The sequence below is a fragment of the Buteo buteo genome, chromosome 2, assembly GCF_964188355.1.
Source record: "Buteo buteo chromosome 2, bButBut1.hap1.1, whole genome shotgun sequence".
Classification (NCBI taxonomy): domain Eukaryota; kingdom Metazoa; phylum Chordata; class Aves; order Accipitriformes; family Accipitridae; genus Buteo; species Buteo buteo.
In genome coordinates, this window is record NC_134172.1 from 12,544,074 (window position 1) to 12,564,442 (window position 20,369).

At 45.6% G+C, this 20,369-nt stretch overlaps 1 protein-coding gene across 1 annotated transcript in view; it reads right to left on the reverse strand.

Annotated features, from left to right (window-relative positions):
• Positions 1–13,874: 13,874 nt before the first annotated feature.
• Positions 13,875–20,369, reverse strand: part of ADARB2 (adenosine deaminase RNA specific B2 (inactive)) — a 320,813-nt gene continuing 314,318 nt past the window's right edge. Inside the window, exons 9-10 of the mRNA XM_075022448.1 lie at positions 16,914–17,092; positions 13,875–14,133 (exon numbers count right to left, since the gene is read on the reverse strand). Coding sequence (XP_074878549.1) covers positions 13,957–14,133; positions 16,914–17,092 — 356 coding nt within the window. The 3' untranslated portion in view covers positions 13,875–13,956. The remainder of the gene's footprint in view (positions 14,134–16,913; positions 17,093–20,369) is intronic.

Sequence of the window (20,369 nt, forward strand, 5' to 3'; positions counted from 1 at the left end):
TATGCGTCATCTCTGCTAAAATCTATGCAATTATTGAAGTTTCAAACATTTGGAATAAATTAATTGAGTGTTGGCCGAATATTCACAAATAGAATATTTTATTTTTTAGAAAACTGGAAATGTAGTTTGACTGCTTGTTAATGAGCGTTAACAGATCAGGTTTCCCATTATTTGATTAGCATGGGCACTAAAATATTCCGTCTGTGAAGCTGATGCAAAGAGGATTGCTGAGCCCAGTCAGTTCAGAGCTGAAAGAAGGTTTTCTTATTCTGCAAAGATTTAATTTGCTTTTCCTGCTCAGCACCAAGCTGATACAGAGGCCTCTCAGCAAGAAAAATAATTGTGCTTAGGGCTCAGCATATGGAGACACGGGGTGTAGAGTCTGCAAACATCCCAGCTGGTGGGAGAGGCTAATGCCTGGAGAGGATCCAGCTCCCCAGCCTCATCGCCGCTAGAAGCAGCCACCTTCTGCCCACAAACCTCCCTGCAGAGCTTCGCCTCAGCATCCTCCTGCACCTGGCTCAGCGAGCAGGATCACCAAAAAGCCACTGACCCTGCTCACTGTGACTGGTCATGGCTCAGCAAGGAGGGACCAGCAGTGCCCCTGGGGTGGGCACCATCTCCACAGCCCCATAGGAACAGGAGGAGGCTCCTGAGGGAGATCCAGGACCCAATGTGCATGTCCAACAGCCCAGGCAAAGTCCTAAAAGGATGCCCTCCACTCTAGCGGAGACCTCTGCTAGCGTCCGCCTGGGAGCTCTACCCAGGACCTATGTGTGTGGTATGGAGACTCCTGGGAGTATTCAGATTCTGATGAACCAGCAGTTTCTAATTTAAAAAATAGTTTCTGTAAGTGTTTCCTGGCTGGCGCTGTTGAAGTATTTTAGTCTGTGCTAACAGTATCATATTGCTAGCAGGGGAAGCTCATTCCACCTAATTGTACTAAGCGTGTGGTGATGGAGATGGGAACCTAATTATCTTCATCAAATTGATTTCATTTTGGTTACCACATGGCTATTAGAGGAATGACAATAAATTTTCATCTCTTTGATCAGGACTGGAGTTTAACCAACATTTCTAAAGTCATTAATGTGTTATGCCTCCCCCAGGCTAATGATTTGATTACCATGTAAATGTACTGGAGCCAAACACTTCAGCTATACATTATGGGTGATGGATAGAAAGTTTTGAAAAAATACATGTTGCACCTAAATACACCAGCAGTGAAACACAGGGGATGCCAGATAGCTACTGACAGGCAGGCAGAGGCATATACTTGGAAGCTTCATTTTCTGAGCACAGAAGTATCAAGGAACCTACGAGAGTCAAGTCCAGCTCCCACCACCTTGGATGCTTCCCCATGGCTCACCTGCGTGAGGGTGACCAACATGCTAAACTGCCACTGGGAAGAAACTGGGACATTTCCTAGTTAGCTTTTGTTCTTATATGTCCATAAATAAATAAATAAATAAATAAATAAATATAGTTATGTAGTGATAAGAAACTCCATGAAATTTTATCTTTGTGGGTTTTTAGTCTTATTTTTTGATGTGCCAAAAATATGGGTTACATGAGGTGGTGCGTCATGGTATATTATTATTTGTGCCTATTATAAAACATGTGTGTGTACATGTGTATATACATGTTGATAATATACCTGTTGCTAATGTGCTATGGCTATCACTTGAACACCATAACATGATATGACATATTAATAGATTTTACATTTAAATATTCCATAATGTATTTTAATGTGTTTTATTTTAAACTCTTTCTGGCTAGCTGCTGTCCTTTTTTTCTTTCACAGATCAACTTGTATTGAAAGGGAACATCTTGGTGCTTTAGCTCAGGTGACTTAGGGAACCAGTTCAAACGAGCCAGTGTGGTCTCACCACCGGGCCAAGTCAGACACATACATTGTGCTCCCCACAGGTTTTTGCCTAGGTTACGCTGAAAGTCCTGCAAAAGCAAGATTCTCCAGCCTTCCTGGGCAATCGATTCCTGAGGGCAGTTAAAGAAATTATGGTACTCCAGCTGCACAGGAGAATTGCACACCATCTCTGGGTCACTAGGGCAGAGCCTTTCCCCTCTCCAGGCTCCACGCTGGGTGGGCAGGGAGGCTTGTGAAGGAGCAAGGTGTTGGCCCAAAGGGTGCATGGCCTGGCAGAGGGACTTCTCACCTGCAGGACTTTCCCATGGCCACCTTGGCACTCTGTGCCTCAGTTTCCCATCAGGAAGGGGTCAGCATAGAAACTATGTGCCATTCACTACTCTGGTAAGGGAAAGGGATGGATTAGATGTACTACAGTTAATATGGGTCTGTTAGGAACAAAAAACACCTTGCCTATGTATGAAAATATATTTTTAGGGATAAAATCTTCAACAATGCCTAAGAAATGCCCTGGAAAGGCTGTGGCACGCTCAGTGGAGGTGAGAGGAGAGGAGCTGGAAGGGACAGGAAGGTCTGTGAGGTTGGTTCTCCTGTCACTTGTGTTTCACACACCATCTTGTATGCAGAGATCAGCATTTCCAAAAGCCTGGCCTTGACTCGCTAGCATCCATGCAAATGCCACTGTTGGTCATTTATTATCGGGGCTGGGAATTCCTGGTATTTCAGCTGTCTTCCTCCTTTCCCTGGAGCCTGGTGCTGCTGCCAGGGCAGAGGCATCACCATGTTGAGTGTCCGTATGAGCTTGCCATTCCCCACGGGGATGGAAGTGCCCCAGGACAGATCCAGGGCACGTGGAGGCAGTGAGGAGGGACAGAGACATGCAGTATTGCAAGATGGGGGGAAAAAAGGCAGAAGCTACTGGTGCTTAAGGTTGAGGCTGCAGAGCTAATGGCTCTTTGCCACGGAGAAGGAAAATCCCCTCTCTGTGTCCCATCCCTCTCCGCTGCCCCTGCCCAGCTCCCAGCCTCTCCCAGCTCTGCAGCCTCCTGGCCCCATGGAAAATGATTTCAACTCCCCAGCCTAAGAGGCATTTATCTTATTTTTTGCTGTGTCAGTTTTCTGCTCGTTTAGTGATTCAAAGCAGTTTGGGAGGATGGCAGAGATGGGAGGAGGTGCAGGCAGGAGTGGGAGAAGGAAGGCAGAGGGAGGCAGAAAAGGGGATCTCCCTTTTTTGGGGGCGCAAGAAGTGAGGTTGGCTGAACCTATATGGTGTGGCTCTGCCCTTCAGAAATGTACACAAACAAAGGTAGAGAAGACTGGCTCCGTTTTTGATTTGATTGATTAACAGCAGGTATTGACTCGACTTCAGGTGTGGGGAAAAAAAAAGGCTTTCTGTTTGCTAGCCTAACCCTTACAATTCTAGCCCTAGTGCATTCTTACAGAGACTTCAACAACAGTTCAGTGTTTATTGTCCACGTGGAGGAACAGGGAGGTTCATGTGACTTTCCTGAAACCTGGAAAGAAGCACGTGGGAATAGGTCTTGCCTTGCCTCCTGTTTTCTCCTGGGTTATAAACCATCTGTCCTTCCTCACAGAGTACGCCTGCTCCAGCTTTGTGGAAGGCAGCAGGAGGGATCAAGCAGTGGATGATGCTGAGAGGTGGGAAATCTGCAAAAGAACCAAAATACATTAAATGGCCACATCCACGAATACACAAAATTCTCCATTTGACAGAAATGTATTAAATGCAGGCGCTCGTCATGGTGCCTGTCTGAAGAACTGCTCCGTTATGTATCAGTGAGAACAGGCAGCAAGAAACCCCCATCCACATATCAACGTGAATAACCCCCTGCACCGTGCCCTAGGGGAATGCTCTACAGGCTGCTGGTGGGCTGTGATGTGCAGACTTTCCAGCTTCTCCTGATACATTAGCGTCTCTTACTCTGCAAATGGTGCTCTCATTGCACAAAATATTTAGACATATAAAGAGTTTTTTCCAAGAAAGGGAAATAACGACACAAGGAGAACAGCAGTTTCTTCAGTGGAGAGCTCTGACAAATACAGAGACCTCACAAGTGAACATGTGCATTTTCCCAGTGTTATTTGTAAGCTCTTTTCGGTTACATGTGTTCACAGGGAGGTGAGGGCTGATGGTCCGAATGTAGCTATAAGGGTATAAGGGGACCTGCATTTGCAACATCACCATCACTGTCACTGTGCTGAGGGGTCCCTCCGCCTGCCTTGCTTTTTGCCCCCCCCGGACCACATTGGCACCGGTACACGTGTGGTGCTGTGGTGAACCAGACAGAGCACTTGGACCTACTCTGAAATAATAACCCAGTATAAAAAAGAGAAAGAAAAGGTTAACAGACTTTCAGCAGGATCAGCTTTCCTGCTCTGCATCACTGGGCATGTGCCTGGACTCCAGTGTCAGGGATGTGGGGGGGGATGACACAGGGCGCAATGCTTTTTTCAGCAGCAGTCCTGGCTTAAATGCAAGTAAAATTACTGCTTAAACAGCAGGACATATAGCCCCGTACCCTCCCTTTTCTGGTAGGGAAGACACTGGCCAGCTGACGGGCCATTGAGCACCAATGTCCTGGTTCAGCATGTAGGATGGAGTCCTTAAGCAAATATATATAAATATGTATATGCACACACACACACAAACATATATATACGCCAAAGCTACCAGCCCATGGGCTGCAGCAAGTCCTTGGGTACACTGAGGGTTTTTTCCTTTGGAAAGCAAACCAAAGACCAGCCCCGCCAAGCTGGAGGTGGCTGGTTTGATTGCTCGCTTTTCCTGGGCAGCTCCTGCCATTTCCCCAGTGCAGGCTGCTGCTGCCGGTGCTCAGGGAGAAGGATGCGAAGGACTGAAGGGCTCTAGTCTGTTAATTTATTTTAAAGAATATTAATTAATGCAATATTCTTCTCTCTGGCTTACAGATATTAAAGGCCAGTATGACTCATAAGCATGATCTATCTGATCACCGGTGGCAATAATACATTAATCACCTCTGATGGAGGCTCCTACAGCCCTGTTGCAGGTGGGGGGAGCAGACACACAGGGCTGGGTGAAGGCGAAGGACCACTCGCAGCTCTCCAGCTGCTGCAGGCACAAGACAACAAGCACGGGGCAACCCACATAATTTCCACACCCAGCATCTCTGCAGCAGCTTGTCCCTGTGTGGCTTAGGACCCCTCTAGCAGTAAAGAAGACAAGTTAGAGGGTGTAAAGACTGTCAAACTATTCAGCCAGTAATAATAATAACAGTAACAGTGAAGTCAGGACCTATTGCAAACCTCCCTGTAAAAGATGGAGGGAGCTGCTTCATTTAAGATGTATTTTTACTTTGGTTTACTGTTTCTCCATGTGTTGTTTTACATTTATCTATATTAGCAGCAGGTACTCAGCAGTGCTAGCAGGGGAACCCAGAAGCGCCTGATCTCAGTGGCACTATGACACTGAAAAGAGTTGGTTTGCGACATGATTGGGTAGCTTTCTGTCAGGGAAATTTGTAGCAAGAGCTGGCAAGGAGAAAGACACAGCAGCAGAAAGTCCTGGGACAGGGGTATTGAACTGCTGTGATATGTGGGGGACCACACTAAATTGTCCTTTCCATCTTCCCATGAAGGTCTGTCTGATCTTACCTGCAATGGCTGAATAGAGCTTTTCCCCCATGAAAACTGGAGGAAGGATGACAAAAGAGGAGAGAAATTAGCAGCAGGAGTAAAGTATGGCACTCCCTGGCCAATCCTATAAGCACTAAAATGCTTCATGAGTTTAATGTCATTTCACAGGGTAATCTTCAGCCAGCCTTGTCTAGAGACACTAGCAGACTGCTTTGGCGCTCAGCGGTGCAAATCATTGAGTTGCGCTGTGAAAGTACAAGGAGAGGGAATGATGAAGTGTTTTCATGTACCTTTTTCATGTGACCTTAACCCCCCAATTACCTTCATAAACTGAATTCTCCTCAGTTACACTAGTCTGAGTCATTTGAAGTCAATAGGTTTGCACTAAGGTGGCAGAGTTTTACCTTAGTTGGAGAATCCCACAGTGTAGTGAGCCAAAAATTTTTTTTTTGTACATTTCACTGACACTTTTGGGATAGAGAGATCTCCACATCACTCCTTGAGTGAAAAAGGGGTTATTTTCAGAACAACCCAGTCTTCACTTTTGCCACAGTTCTTCAAGAGAGACCAGTAGGCAATGAGACAAATAGATGGACAGATTAACTATTTCTGATCTCTGCCTCACCCCTTAAATAACTGAAGAAGAAGATAAAAGAATATTTTAGGAAAGCCACAGATAGAAAGCAGAGCTGAACTTGTACAGCAAATGTTTCAAATAATCAGAAATGTTCTTCAAAGGTATTTCTACTTGTTAGAGGGTCAAAGAGTTACTGGGTCAAATATTGAAAAAATAGATGTGGGAAATGCTGAGCCACCACAGGAAAATTCTATGCAAAGGCTCAGATGGCAGTGACGGATGGTTTTGGTTTTCCAGTGAGTACAGATGGGTCAGGGCTAGGAAGCAAGTTTTGACACAAAGGAAACATTCATATGGAATTAGTCCTCTTAGCTCTCAGGTTGGAACATGAATTTGGTATCAAACTAACCCTGTTACTTGCTGCCAGTGATGACCCTTTCAATGATTTCAATGGCAACAGTTATGTTCAGAATAAACTTCCTCACCAAACCTCTAAATATGTACAGTATATGTTAATTTAGTCATCCACCACAACTTACAGCTGGAATGCCTTCTTTCCAGAATTTGAAAGTGTTTACACTTAACTTTAAAAGCAGATTGATCTCTTTCATATATATATATATATACGTACTGTATTTTCTTACAGCCTAATAGTTTTAATACTCAAAAGCCAGCTCCCTGTGACAAGGAATAGTCACTGGTTTTTAAAGTGGAGAAACAGAAGATTCTGTGGCTTGCAGACTCTTTGGCTGGGAGTCACGTCCCCATGCAGTCCTCTGAATGCAGGAGTCCAGATTCCCTCTCCCATCAGTGGGGAGAGGCCAGACCCTTGAGAAGGCAAGTTTTCTCCACGTCTCTTGGACATTGTGTTAAATGGCATGAATCACCTTATGTAGCCACTTTTCTCTATCCAGGAAGCTTAGAAAATGGGTTCGAACTAAACACTTATCCTCTGGGTGGATGAAGTGGTTAAGGTGAAGGTGGTCCTTGAACAAAGGTTTTTCATGTGTTGTGAACTCATTTTCTGGAGGGCAGGAGCTCCCCCATCTGGGGCTCTTCGCCTGTTCTTCTCTTCCTCGCTTTGGAGGGTAAAACTAGACAAGAACTCAGGTCTGCTCCTTTCCCAGGTAAGTATCCCCAAACCAGCTATGTTACCAAGTCTGTTTTGTTCTCTCTCATGTCAAAAGTTTATTAAATTACAATAACAAATAATTTAGCTTCTTCTGTATAATGTGAAATGATATAAACGTGAGACACCTCCTCTCCTTACCTTTCTTCCCGAGTGCCTGACTTTCTGGTGATTACATACTTGCCTGTTCCTTTAGACAGCAGCCTGAGGGGTTTACAGGTTGAGTCACTCAATGAAAAAGGACTCTCCTGTTTTGCTGGAATGTCGTCTTGTAGATGCTTTGAGAGGACCACAAGTAAGAAGTGTAGGTGTAGTTCATGAATCTGGACAAGTCAAAGCATGGTGGGGATCAGCACCAGGCCACACACCAGGCAGCCAAGGCAAGGCATGCCCAGAAGAAGATGTATAGGCTCTAGAGGATATTTAATGCTGGAGGCTGAGGAGGGGTTTGGTACCAAAAAATGTGGGGTTTAGGTGTTGACAATGAGAGGTAGGTTAACAAGTCCCTTCTGAATATGACCTCATCTCCCACTGAAACCTGAGATTTAGGAGCCCAAGTCCCACTGTTCTGTGTGATGGTCAGGATTTTAGGAGCTGTGGTGTCAAGGGGATGCTGGCACCTGTTGTTAGTCCTTTTACTACTGAGACCAGGATGTGAACAAGCAATTTGCTTTAGAAAAAACAATTTACTTCAGAATCCACAGTAAAAATGTGTGTTATTATAGATTTATCGCTCTTAAGTGAGTAAACAACTTAATTTACTTGTTAAAATCAAATGAAATAAAAGCAATCTGTAGCAAAGAGTGTGCTGTGGAAGGCAGGGCTGGGTGCAGTTGGGCTGGTGGTGCTAGAAAGGAAGAGTACTGTAGGTAAACCACCTCCTTTGTGGTATGTCACATACAGACCGTGCTAATGTCTGAGCATGACTTTGAGGTCTCAAGAGCAGGAGAGGTAGGCACCAGTTTATCAGTCTATCAGAAGAACTGGTCAGACCCAACAATATGTACCAGTCTTCATATCTTTACTTTCCTTTGGGGGAGGTTGTTTCAGTAACATTGGGTGTAAAGGAAGGAGATGTCTCCTCCTGGCTTGGATCATTTCATGGCAGGATAGGCTGCAAAGGCATCTGTTCAGGGCCAGAGGAGAATGAATGGGACCTTTTCCTCTCCACAGCAGAACAAGACTTTAATGGTCTAGTGGAAGTCATTCTGTATTGCAAAGGAAGTTGATAAAATAGAACATAAACTTCTCTAATAGAGGATTTAATTACCAGGAAAGCCAGATTGAATGAAGCATTTGAGCAGAACCATTTCATTGCTGAAGAGGCAATGATTATTAATCCCCTTTCTCCAAGGCCACATTATTTATGCAGGAGGCCTTGGAGTAGTATGTGTCTATATGTGTGCATGTGGTTGTATGTCTTTGTGTTGCTTTGGGTTTGGTTTTTGGTTTTGCATCCAAACAGACTGTCACTACCTTTTAAAATATCTCAGATTTTCTATGACTTCACCCAGATTTCCAGCTAAACTGGTGTATCCACATGATCAAGCTGAAACCAGCCAAAGTAATCAGGTCTCAGGGCTGGAAAGTAGGCACAACGGTAATGAATCAAAAGGCTTAAAAAGCTCTTAAATTGCTATTTCGTTCTTCAACACACAAGCATGGCTATCAAGGTTTAACTGCAGCAGAAGGACTTATTTATTTTATTTGAGAAACAGGCACTTCTCTGAAGCCCTCTATTAGTCGATATATCAGCTTGTTCATGTTTTATGTTGTTGTTTTTCCAATATACAGTTGGAAAAGAAATAACTGTGCCTGACGACACTGGGGTGTACGCCTGTAAAGTTTTAAATGCATTTCTGGTATTTAGCGTTTAAATTTAATGAGATTAAACACAGAATCCAACCATACAATTTACCCTAATGACTGCTTTGTAGTTGTTTTCGGCAGCCAAATCGTGTCACAGTGTCTGCCGTGGTCGGGCAGTAGCAACTACTTTTGGAGGAGAAAACAGGCTGGGAGCCTCCTGCTGTGGACTCAGCCATGGCCAAACTGCCCCAGAGTGGGATGAGGGGCTGCCAGGCTGCTGGGAAGCCCCCCTAGGGACCTCCTCACCTCCACCCTTTGCCCTTCATGGCCAAAGCTCTGCTTGTTCCCTGCATCTGCCCTGGGGCTGGTCTCGGCACATCCCCTCAAGAGCCCCTCTGCAAGGAAAGCCGATGCTATGCATGGGTTTTGCCAAGTTAAGAATTTGGGTGTTTACATTTTTTGACACCAAAATAATGATAAGGTCATCACCTGCAGGGTGGATAGCAGCACAAACTGCCTTTCTACTGGTGTAACGTCTCTCCTTTCTGTTTAGGACAGTGTTACGCTGCTGTGACCATTTTTACTGGGAGGGAAGTAACTGCTGTGTGAGACTGTGGGGTTTGCTTTACCTATATCCAGTTAAAGCCGTAAAATTTATGTGTGCAAATACACTTGGAGATTTACAAATACTGAGAATCTGTTGCTTTTATTACTTAAGGCAAAAATGTTCTGTGGGTGGCAGAATCGTGTCAGCTCACAATGACTTTTTTCCACACAGACAACTTCACTCTGCAAATGCTTTCTTCTCCCCCCTCCTCCTTATCCCACCCTAATACCTAAGGACACAGATCCAAGCTAAGGAAATGCAACTGCAGCAAAGTCTTAGCTTGAAAATAAAGCTGTGCATAGTCCCTGTCCTGTTATGCTGGGGAATGAAACCCATGGGATGGACTGTGTGGGTCTGGCACTGACTTCTTCAACACGAGCAAGCAAAGAGCTGTGGGGTCAGCGAGCTGGTGGGGCTCCCTGTGAGCTGCCGCGCTCAATTTCATCCCAGAACCAAATCTTCACAAGGAAGGGGACAGGAAAAGCTCTTTCTAGACAATTTTCACTGTTGGTGTATTTATACTTTGACAGTGGGCGCTTCTGAAAGGTTTTGGTAATACCAGTGATCTCTGTGCGGACTGGCCGAGGGAAATCATCTCAAGGCACCGGGTGATGCTCATACAGTAACGCATGTTAAAACTTTTGTGTGGATGGTGTCATTTGGGCTCAGTGCGACTCTAGTATGCTATAGCTGAATACTGATAGTTTAAAGCAAGAATAAACCAAGGCCACTCCACCAATGAAGAAGAAATCTGCAGATGTACTGACCTTTTGTTCATCACTATAGTTTTCTTAAGTAGCTTTATACAGCAAATCCTATGCAGTGTGAGTTTGCAAAAACATATTTAATTTTTATTAAGAAAGATCTTTGAGAGTCACCTGGAAGGATCAAATTAGAGATGGACCCAGTTCACTCTTCTTCCAGGATAAGACTGTGTCCCTGTATGTCTTCTTCTACATGAGCAGGCACATCTATCTCTCAGTACAAGTGTGTGATTCCTACAATGCATCAAATCCAAACTGAGTAAGAGCATGTTGCCTGTAGATCTACAGTAGGTGTGTGTAAAAATACATACTAGCATTTTGGAGCACATTCAAACCGATTGCTAAGCCACAGTGAAAAATGGTCAACAAACAGTGAAAGAACAATTTTACTTGGCATTTTATTCACTTAACAGAAACATTCACTTATCAGGTATCACTGAAGTGCAATTTACAGAACTTAGCAGCAAATTCACATATGTAAATTCAGATTTATTTTCTTCTGTTGTCTTTTTTGTTTCTTTTTTTTTTTACAAATATTACAAATGTACATCCATTAGTACAGTATTGCCATTCACTCATGCGTGTTATGTACAGAATCTTCACTAAAGAACTACTACTGAGCAATTTTTCCTTTTCTTCAGGAAATGCTGTATGTAGGTCATATGTGCTTCTGGGATGTGGTCCCATCACACTCTATCGCTGCACATAATGAGAAGAAATAGACATTTAAGGTCATATTCAACCCTAGTGCAAGCACGTGCAACTCCATTGCCTCCAATGAGATCAGCTGATGCCCACTTGCAGTGGGGACTCAGTTCGGTCCCCACTACCAAATTCATTCTGGCAGCTGAATCCAGGATTGCATTTATGTATTTCTTGCAACAAAGGATAATTCAATCCCACCACACTTTTCTTTTTATTCTTAAAAATAACCAGGCACGGTGTTTTGTTGTCACAGCAGCTGGACACCGGCCTGTGGAGCTATATGCGTTAGTCGAGCTGACATCATGCCAGGGCTGGAGGAGGATGGATGAGGGCAGGGAGATGTAAGGAGGAGCCATTGAGGTCTCTTGTGTGCTAGATAAAGACTAACTTGGAGAGGAAAAGTAGTAGACATGGCTTCCCCCTGCCCTGTGGATCTCTGCATGAGAACCCTTGTCCTCCTCTCTGGTTGCCCTGTGGTTTCTCTCCCCCCGTGGGAGCCCCTGGGACCACCACTGCCAGTGTCACCCACGGCTTCTCCCCCACCTCCAGCCACGGGCCTGACCCCCCACCCGCCCACTGCCCCTCTGGGCACCTTTGCTGCCCAGATCACACCGGAGGGCTGCACCAGAGACAGCTGTGTTAGAGGACGGGACCGTGTGGAGGTACCGGGAAGCTCCAGAAGGTGCCAAAAAAATTCTGATTGTTATTCAGAAGAGCTGACAAACTGGTCAAACTATTGACAAAGTGGATACCACAAAACGTTTCCATTATTGAAACGTCTCAGTTTTTTTTTTTTAACTATTTCTACTCTAAGGATATTTTTTTAAATATTTTTGGTAGTTAATATGGAATGTATTATTTTGCTGAAAAGGTTTCTGGAAGGGGAGAGCTTTGTTTTATCTAATTTAAAAATTCTAGTTTATCACAATTGTTTTTATACAAGACACTATAGATACATCTTGTAGTTTATAATCTAAAAATAAAATCTCATCAAAATACTGTAGCTATTCTATTGTGGGCATCAATAAACAATGTATTTACTGTATATGGCTCTCCAAACATGATAAACCCTATACAAAGAGCATCTATCTTTATTGATAGGAACAGTTTCCCGTGTAAAGGAAATTACATGGAAAAATATGAGCCTTGTGTTGTTTGAAAAGTAACTCAGCTTGACAGTTCTGAGAAAATACCAAGACAGTTATCACAAATCAGTAGCAGCATGTTATATACAGATTTAAAGAGAATCACAGGAATAAAAAGAAAACAGTAGTTATATACCCGCAAATCCTGTCATTTAAAAAACCAAAAACTGAAAGAAATGCACAGGGCGTTTGAAGGTTGGTTCTGCAGTGGGACTATCAAAGCTCAGTTCTCCCATGACTGTATCTTCTGCATTCTGATGAAGTTTGGGACGGTTCAAAGATGAGATTATATCAGACCCAGCCACAGTTATGAAGAAAATATTTAACTGTTGGGTGCTACTTGTCTCCTAACTGAAAAACCCCACCTGCTTTTCAGGCTGCAGATGAACATGAACACTAGGAATACCTGGCATTTACACAGAGCTAGAATCTGAAAGCTCTTACATTGAGTAAGACCTTATCTTACCCAAGCCTGTAGTTGCATCTGCTGCACTTACACCAATTGGACTATGTGGGGAGGTAAAACTCACTGCAAGAGTGACAGCATCATACGACCAGAGCACTTTGACCCTGCCAAGTTCCTTAAATGTGAAGCAGGTAAGTATTATTATCCCCATTTGACAGGTGGAGAAGCTGAGGCAGGAAAGAGCCAAGTATCAAATGCGCTCCCTCGTTTGGGATGCCTTAGTTGTGGCTACCCAACCCAGCGATATTTCAGATGTATGGAGCATCCTGAGCTCACACCCACTTAATTTAAAGCCGTGGATCATCACGAGCTTGGAAATCTGAGGCTCTGGGTCCTGGTCCCAGCCTGCCTGACTTTAGGCAGCTACCTGAAGCTCCAGAGCTAGGAGCATCATCACAGCGGTCTTCACCGGCAGCCCCTGGAACTGTGCACCTCCGCAGGCAGTACAGGGTTAAATCGCCCTCTTGACAAGCATCTGCATCCCGGCTGGTGTCTAAAGGGCACGTGTGATGAACTGGGCACGGGTAATTAAAATTTGCAAGTGCAAAACTCCTGGCCGGATTTGAAGATTTGGTGGGAAGTGGTTTGTCCAAAGAGTCAGAGGGAATAAGTGTAAAAACCAAGGGAATCCTGACACTTGGCTTTGTGCTCAGAGCCAGCAGTGGAAAAGGGAGTTTAAAAATGCTGCATATCTTTGAGGTCCAAATTCTTTCTCACAGATTTAGGCAGCTAAGAGGGTGATTTTTGCATAGAGGTTAGACACCTTTTTTTGGATGATTATGGATGCTCTGAGACCTGCTGTCATGCCACGTGCCTAGGGTATTTCCATCTTTGCTCACTATTTTCCATTATTCAGTGATGACTCTTGCACTGATTGTGTGAGGGAAAACAAACTCTATTTGGGATCAGACAGGTGGCCCGCTAACACCTCAAATCAGTAATAACCAACAGCAAGAAACAATGAAATGCAGAATCTGTGGGGGTGGCATTGTAATTTGGACAAGTACATTCTTGGGAAGGGGTCATGGGAAAGCAGTTTTCTAAAGTCAAGTTCAGTGCATCAGACACATTTCTATTTACGTAATTCCAATGCAGAATTAAAAGCAAATATTCCCATTGAGGTTGCTATTAAATCTCAAACTGCTTCAATTCTCTCGGCTCACGTGTCCTGCCTAGCCTTCTCTCCAGCTGATTTGATCCAGTCATGTAGCAAAGGTGTCAAGTGGTTTATACAGTTAGTAGGAACTGATCTTGCTCTGGGGGTTTCTTCACCCAGGTGCCCAGACCGGCTTTCTGAAATGCTTTAAACAGCTGCTGCTTGACAGACTGGTACGTCTGAGCCACCAGCTTTGCCTCGCTGTACACTGATGGCATGTCTCCATGGCTTGGTATTCGTGTGCTCAGCTGCAGAACAAAAATCAGGGAAGGGGAAAAAAATAAAAATAAAAAAATCAACCAACGAGCCAAAAGAAACAGGAGGCTTCAGTAGCTGTATAATCTTCCTGTCTACATTTCATAAGCAACAAACAAACTATCACTGTGCTTTGTGTGTTTGCTTTTGGTTTAACAACAAAAAAACAGGGAAGCAATAAATGCCTGTGACATGGTTTCGAGGCATTGCAAAGAGGAACAGGGTAAACAGCTTTGCCTTGGAGTGCCCATAGGCAGTAGCAAATCTTGGTGTGCTTTACAAAGGCAAAACCCTACTTCTCAGTTAAGATGATTTTTAGGGACAAAAAAAGGAAAAATCCTTTCTGGGGATCTTTAAAGAGTGTGTTCAGTTTAGCCCGGGAAGCAGAGCAGCTCAGTGCTTCCAAGTAATGCCAAGAGACGCAAGAAGGAGAGTCCCCTCCCACACTTTCCCCTTTTCCCTTTTTAATCTGTTATTGTTGAAAATGCTGTGAAACCTGCCCAGAACAGGGCAGAAATTAGACATCAGGATTTGTGCTGGTGCAGGAAAACTGAGTGGTCTGTTGGCCCCTTTGCTCTGTAGAAGGACTAAATAAATGACCTCCTTAGACCTTCCCAAGTCTTAACAGTGCTGAACCAGCAGTGAGGCTTTGACTTTATATGAAAAAACCCAAGTCTGGAAAATGCCCTAGAGCAAGCAGACAGGTGGAAGTCCAATGCTTACAAGCCAGGGAAATAGTAGCCTGTAGGAAAACACACCCTCAAAGCACAGCGTGGTGAGCAAACACCACTCTTTTCCCTCTCTCTAAAAAGGAGAGATGCTGAAAGACAGATTAAAGGAAAAGGCGATCGCGCAGCCCAAAATGAGCTGCTCCAGTCCTTGTGGTGCCAGCACACCGTGGGGCAGCTCTGGCCGGGTGTATTGGCCCAGCCAGCACGGGAGGGCGATGCTGCCAGCCTGGGCGTCAGGGGGCCGCGAGCTGGCCTGGCTGGCGGTGGCTCCCCCCCAGCTGCCCCTTTGTTCCCCAGAGGGGGACACTGGTGACATTCTCAAACGCTTCGTTTTGTCAAAAGCAAAGTGCCCTGCTCAGCCATGAGTTACTCCCTCCTGCTCATCCCAGCCCCATCCCTGGTGCAAGCGAGATGCAGTCCAGCTCTCCCAGCCATAGTCCTGGCTGTAGCCTGCCCTGGGGCCCAACTTGCCCCAGGTTTTTTTCCCATGAGGATCCTTTCGTTTTGGGGGCAGCAGAAGTGCTTCTTGCCCCCCTCCCCATGCCACCTGCTGTGCAAGAAATAGGCTGGGACCTGTGCCACCAAACTGTGACGGAGCCCTGGGCATGAAGCCCAGGTTGGTCCCTTCTGCTCCCCCCCAGGCTCAGGGTCCCTGCTAGAACAGGTTGTGCCACTGCTTGGGGTGGGTTGAGTCCCCCAGCCTTCTTCCCTGGGGTCTCCTGCAGAGCAGGACAACCCCTTTGGGCTTGTCCTCGTACCTCCCCACCCTGCCCGTCTGTTGCCTTCCTGAATGGCTTCGTCGGTGGAAGTGGCTCCAGACCTCCCTGCCATCACTCTGCCTTGTTCTTTTCTACTCGTTCCCCAACAGGAAAAAGGTTTTGGCACTTAATAAAATCATTTTTTCTTGTCCTCATCTTCTCCCACTCTACATGGACTGCAGGACAATTCTTGACAAGCTTCCTTACAGCAGATTAATATTCTAGCAGTGAAAGCAGGTGGGCTGAAGAGACACTTTGTGTTTTCCCTGCTGCTCCTCCTGGGAGTGGTGGGGTCTTTCTCTCTCCCAGCACTTTCTTGAAGGGTCAGGCAAGAGGAGAAACGGTGACTCCAGAACCAGGAATAATGAGAGGAAATTTTCCTTATTCCATATCAAGCTTCTTCATATATGTCCTACATCCCTAGGCTCCACCCTGTAGTTTTTGGCCATCCATCTGTCCTGACACTGTCTGCTGTCTGTGGGAAGTAACTGAAGTGTGAGGGCAGGTTGACTTCAGTGCCATTTCAAACAAGGGGAGTTCATGGCTATCTTCCCTAGAGAAAGCAGGGCTGTCAGGGGGTGGTGGCCGTTTTAATTAAGTACAACCTGTAGTTTTAATGCCATTACATTGTACTGCTGCTGAGTGTAATGAAATCAGAGAGCCTTCAGCACCTGGCCACTCACCTTGAGAGGAGCAGCTGTATTGTTGTATGGATTTATCAGCACATCTGGGAGAGTGAGGAAGAGGAGGAGAATGGGTGATCCAGAGCACCTGCTTTAGTCAGCTAACTTTGGTGAGATTGGGAGCGGTTTAAGTTGTGAGTCTAAACCCCTGTGGAACAACGAAGTGAGGTAGATGCCTCCAAGGTGATGAGAAATACTTCCCTCAGGCCTCTAAGACTTAGTGAGTTGAATATTCCCCTTAGAGTCAAAGGGATGCTTGGCACAAAAGGCATAAAACATTATGCAGTTGTGCTTGTATGGACATGTAACAGTCTCTTGGCTTTTGACTGCTCATCTGAGCATGGCTCCAGCGCCAAGGACAGCCAGAACATGCACCTCCCCTCCAAACCCACCTGGGTTTCTGCCCTTGCCTTTCTCTGGACTCCCAGCTCCTGCAGCTGATCCTGCAGGCTCTTAGCTCCTGGTCCTCTGCCAGGAGGGATGCAGGACACCTGCGGAGGCTGCAGCTTCATCATGAGATTGCTAGAACACGGATGACTCTGGGGTAAGGACTAGCCCACCTAGAGCTGGCGGCAGCGTCCTGTGAGTGCATCAGACCTACCTTGCCATGAAGCTTTGCCCACCGAGTGAAGAACATGTGCTTGCAGAGCCGTGAGGGACTCCCGCAGGTCCTCTTCCCCGTTGTGGCATTGATAACCTCCAGGTCGGCGTTCCCCACGATCCAGTTCACGCTGAAGCTGGGAGATTTTCCGGGCTGCCGAGCGTCAGCGTGGCTAACCCCTGGCAGGAGAGAAGGACACCAGTAACATCCAGTGCTCAAAATCTTCAGAGGTTGCTAACATCTGGTGGGTCATTGTGGCACATGAAACATCCTTAAGTGAACATGCTGACATTGTGCACTGCACATGCTGTTGTCACCATCGGTTAAGTGTTACCAGGGCGAATACCTTAGAGAGACATAATTTAGCAATTCCTATAGATCTTTTTCCACCTTGCAGGCAAACTTTTTGTTAGCCTAAGGAAAGCTGTTAGATTGTAGTGTGTGCTATTGATGGCAGTGTGATGGTTGCTGAGTGAAATCTTTCAGAAATGCTTTAATGGGATAGCTGGTTTTTGAAAGGAACTAAGCAGCAAAGTGCTTTTGCCATGAGTTCCTCCAGGTGAGCTTTCCACGGTCCAGCATATTTATCTGCCATTAACTGCTGGGGCCTTCACTGTGATCGGAAGTCTAGGTCAAAGGGGATATAAATGGGGGATAAGAAAATGCAAAACATACATTTCATCATCACAAGAGATTATTAGATCCAAGTTAATAATGACCTTGTAGACATCACAAACCTACACAGAAAACTCTTGCTCCCCACCTTGTGTCTGCCTGCAAGTTTCCTACCCTGTATAGGTGCAACAATCTCTTCAAGAGCTAGTTGGTGTCCTAATGGCAAAATTTTGGACATCTTTAAGTGGAATGCATCTTACTTAATTTTAGACAGCTACAATGATGAAGTTTTCAGTCACCTGGGTTGACTGTATGACCTTTGTGTCATTCACATGGCCAGTTTTGGACATCTGAATCACATATTGGAGGCCACTGCTTACATAGGTGAGATCTCCCTTGGCTCTAAATGCAGATCAGGGTTGCAAGGTCAAGTGTGGGTGTGTACATGAGGGAGACTTATTTTTAATCGGGTAAATTCCTGTCTCTTAACCATTTAGTGTAGTTCAACCTTTCCATGACTCCTGTCGCTTTCTCATTTCTTGTACCTGAAACCCCTTTGCAAGGAAATAAGAGGAATAAAGGAAGTGGTTCGTTTATTTTCCAGCACAGGATAAATGCAACCAAGTGAGCTCTGCCTTGCCCTGCTCATTAGTGGTTTTGGGAGCAAAGAATCAACACTGGGACATTCCAAGGCTGGGACAGACAGTGACCTGAAGCAGTCTGAATATTTTGGAGAATGTGGGCATTGGATGATGTGTCTGGATCCAGCTGTTGAGTCCCTCTCTACTCATTTGCTGTGTGGGCCACTAGCCTGCAAACCTGGGCAACAAAAGCCTCTGTGGTGAGCAGACAGGTGGGTTCTGTGCTGTGGGCAGGAGCTGCCTGGCACAGCCGCCTCGGCACAGGCCAGCGCCAGGGCTGGAGCTCTGTTTCCAAACGGCGGATCCCGCTGGAGCCCCTGCCTGCAGCAGCTCCAGCAACAGCTCATGGTTCGCATAGCTTAATGGGACCCGATTTCATTGCTCTCGGGTGGAGGGCAACAGAGAAAGGTCCTTTGCATTTTCTGCTGAAGGGTTTCAAAGAACTTTTGCAGAGAGGGAGAAGTACTGATGCAGGCTGTTCAGAGAGGAGGAGATTAAAGAAGAGAGATCAAAGCGCCTCCTTTCCAAACTGCCCCTTGCTCAGGGATCTCATTTTCGGAACAGATACACACCACGAGCATCTGCTGATCTCAGGCGGAATGGGAGGAGGTGGGAGCTGGTGGCAATGCAGCGTCCGTCACTACGTTAGACACGTTGAGCTTGGTAAGCCCTTGAGAGACACCATGGGAGACGCGGAGGGCTGTGCAGGATCAGTCCTGCCAGCGATGCTGCCTCTGTAGGCAGCTCCTGCCTCCTGCCTGGGGCCTCCCAGCATCACGGGAAGCAATGTCAGTGAGGGAGCATGGCTCCCTTTGTCCTCCCGTCCCCTCTGCCCCTGGAGGGAGCTGCAAGAGCCAGACAGGACCGAGCACGCACAGAGAGAGAAAGGTGGCCTTTGAAGGGAAAAAAATTATATGGCACAACCACTTTGTACCGGTGGCAAAGCTGGAATTGCAGAAATCATCTCAGTCACTGGGACTGAACTCGCTACCATGTGTAGAAGAGAATTATAGCTAAGTCATAACCTCACCCAGGATTTGTAAACATACTCATGTTGTATTAATACCTCTTTCAATTCCCCCTGCCCCCACCCCGAGATAACAGATCAGTCTGCATCTAAAACTCCATTTCACCTAGGCAACAGGATATAAACTGAGCCCTTGAAAATCAGATAGATAGCTCTCTGGTGCTATTCAAATGCCTGTATACAGAACAAGGTGCAGACAGATCAAAATCGGCTGTTTGACATGATGCACCACTCTCTGTTGAGATAGCACCCAAAGGCTTAGAGGACTGTGTGCCAAAAAAACCACGATAGCAAACACCCTGCCGTGCAAAGTTGCCACGGGCCACAAAAGCAATAAAAATGTTGTGAAAACACTGACCAGAGGAAAAGAAGGAAAGGCTGCGTGGAGGAGAGAGCAGGCTGGGGTGCCGTGGGGAGGTGGGGAGTGTACACTCCTGCCCAGCCTGAGGCTCCCTCTGCTCTCGGTGGACATCCGTGAGAGCTGGGAACTTGCCCCCGTGCCTGGAACACCCTCTGCGCTGCTTTGGCTTTCATGCTTTCTCTTCCCAGCTATCATATATAAGTACATGTATTTGGGTAAGTATAAGATACTTTCACATAATTTTCCAAATGCAAGAGAAGAGGCTTTAAAGAAAACACCATGAGACTCATGACAGACGCAAATATAGAGCCTATATTCTCTGATTGTTGTTTTTGATCCTTTTTTAACACTTTTTTTCATGTTTTTCTTTTGACAAATAATTGTTCTAATTTTATTTGAAAGGTAACACCTAAATAATCCAGATAATTTTCTCTCCTTTATGTAAAACGTCCTCCTTAAAACCAACACAACAAAGAGTACAACAGGAGATGGTAGAAACTGGAAGGAAAACAGGAGTCTTTGTACAAATAACATGAACTTGAGTACTGTGGGATATGAACTGAAATCTGTCCTCATTCTCCTCTCTCTCCTAGCAAAGCCTCATGCCTCTTCAGGGTACCATTTAGAATGGCCTCAATCTTAAGAGAAAAGGAAATAAAAATGACAGAGGGCTTTTCTTTCTTCTAAAAAATACACTCAAGAGTAATCCCAGTGAATGAGTGGATTTCCATCTGGCTGGAGCTGGTGTGAGTGGAAAATCTCACTGATCATTTTTCTGTGGGGCCAAGGAGTTATACCAGGATATCTCATCC